Here is a 1594-nt window from a genome sequence, read left to right as displayed (position 1 = left end):
CCAGCCTCTGGCGTGGTGCAGCTTGTTTCAGCACAGCCCCACGTGGCTCTTTCTTGTCCCCACAGTACAAGCAAGTGGAGCAGTACATGTCATTCCACAAGCTGCCTGGGGACACGCGCCAGCGGATCCACGAGTACTACGAGCACCGCTACCAGGGCAAGATGTTCGATGAGGAGAACATCCTGGGCGAGCTCAGTGAGCCGCTCAAAGAGGTATGGGCAGTCACCCCAGTGCTGGTGACTTGGGGGTGGGGGGTCGGTGCTTGCTGGGGTCAGGCTCGGCGATGTCGCCGCTGACCTGCTCCTCACCCCACAGGAGATCATCAACTTCAACTGCCGCAACCTGGTGGCCAACATGCCCTTGTTTGCCAATGCGGACCCCAACTTTGTGACAGCCATGTTGACCAAGCTGCGCTTTGAGGTCTTCCAGCCTGGGGACTTCATCATCCGCGAGGGCACCGTGGGCAAAAAGATGTACTTCATCCAGCACGGGGTGGTCAGCATCCTCACCAAGGGCAACAAGGAGACAAAGCTGTCTGACGGCTCCTACTTTGGGGGTGAGGCCAGGCTGGGGGACCTGGAGAGCAGAGGGGAGCGAGAGCTGCCGGGGGGCAGGAGCCGGGGCATCCTTGATGTTTCTGCCCATCCCCTCTTGCCCAGTGCCAAAGGCTTGGCATCAACCTCACACGGGGCTCTGGGGCTTAGAAGTCCACCACCCTTGTTCTTATGGGGTACCTTGTCCAGCAGATTGAATCAGAGGGACCAGCAGTCAGAGCCCTGAATTCTGGCTGGCTTGGGCAGAGGGGGCATCCACCCACCCCATCTCTGGCCGGAGAGGAGGATGGTTTAGAGCAGAGCACCTGAGCCAGTTCATAGGCTACAAGCATGTGTTTGGGAGAGAAACAGGCCGGGCAACCACAGCAGCCGTGCCCAGGGATGTCTCCACGGCCTGGGGAGGGAGGAAAAGGCTGTGCCTGGCTGAGGGCATGGCCATAGATGTCCGAACTCCTGGGTCTGTCTCTCCTCTTGAGTCGTGCTCTGTTTCTGTGCAGGGTGTGGGAGTGCCGGGCAGTCCTGTCCCTGCTCCGGCTGCCATTATCTGGGGAGGCTGTTGGGAAGGGGATGGATGGCTGCATCATCCTGACACCCAAACCTGTCTCCCTGCAGAAATCTGCCTGCTGACGCGGGGCAGGCGGACGGCCAGCGTGCGAGCTGACACCTACTGCCGCCTCTACTCCTTGTCGGTAGATAATTTCAATGAGGTGCTAGAGGAGTATCCCATGATGCGCAGGGCCTTTGAGACAGTGGCCATGGACCGGCTGGACCGCATAGGTGAGGAGCAGCCCCTGGTCCCAGCACGACAACCTCTGTGCCTGCTCCCAGGGGCCACAGGACCCCAGCCCCATGGGTAATGGCATCATGGACCCCGTGGATCACAGCACCCCAGCCCCATGGGTCCCCAGCAATGAGGATGAGGGGGAGCACAGAGAAGGAGCCTGCCTCTAGGATCCTCTCTCCTCTGAGGCAAGATATGGGCAATGCCATAGGACAGGCTTCCCAGGGGGGCTGTCACCCTCCCCCCCCCATATTTGCAC

At 60.5% G+C, this 1594-nt stretch overlaps 1 protein-coding gene across 1 annotated transcript in view; it reads left to right on the top strand.

Moving 5' to 3' along the window:
• Positions 1–1407, top strand: part of LOC104081830 (potassium/sodium hyperpolarization-activated cyclic nucleotide-gated channel 3-like) — a gene marked incomplete at both ends in the record, with an annotated part of 3251 nt that extends 1844 nt beyond the window's left edge. The window contains 3 exons of the mRNA XM_009584705.1: positions 66–212; positions 316–556; positions 1167–1407. Coding sequence (XP_009583000.1) covers positions 66–212; positions 316–556; positions 1167–1407 — 629 coding nt within the window. The remainder of the gene's footprint in view (positions 1–65; positions 213–315; positions 557–1166) is intronic.
• Positions 1408–1594: the final 187 nt, after the last annotated feature.

The sequence above is a fragment of the Fulmarus glacialis genome, unplaced genomic scaffold (assembly GCF_000690835.1).
Source record: "Fulmarus glacialis isolate BGI_N327 unplaced genomic scaffold, ASM69083v1 scaffold29759, whole genome shotgun sequence".
NCBI lineage: Eukaryota > Metazoa > Chordata > Aves > Procellariiformes > Procellariidae > Fulmarus > Fulmarus glacialis.
The sequence above is the reverse complement of the archived record's forward strand: the minus strand, read 5'-3'. Positions and strand labels throughout refer to the sequence as shown.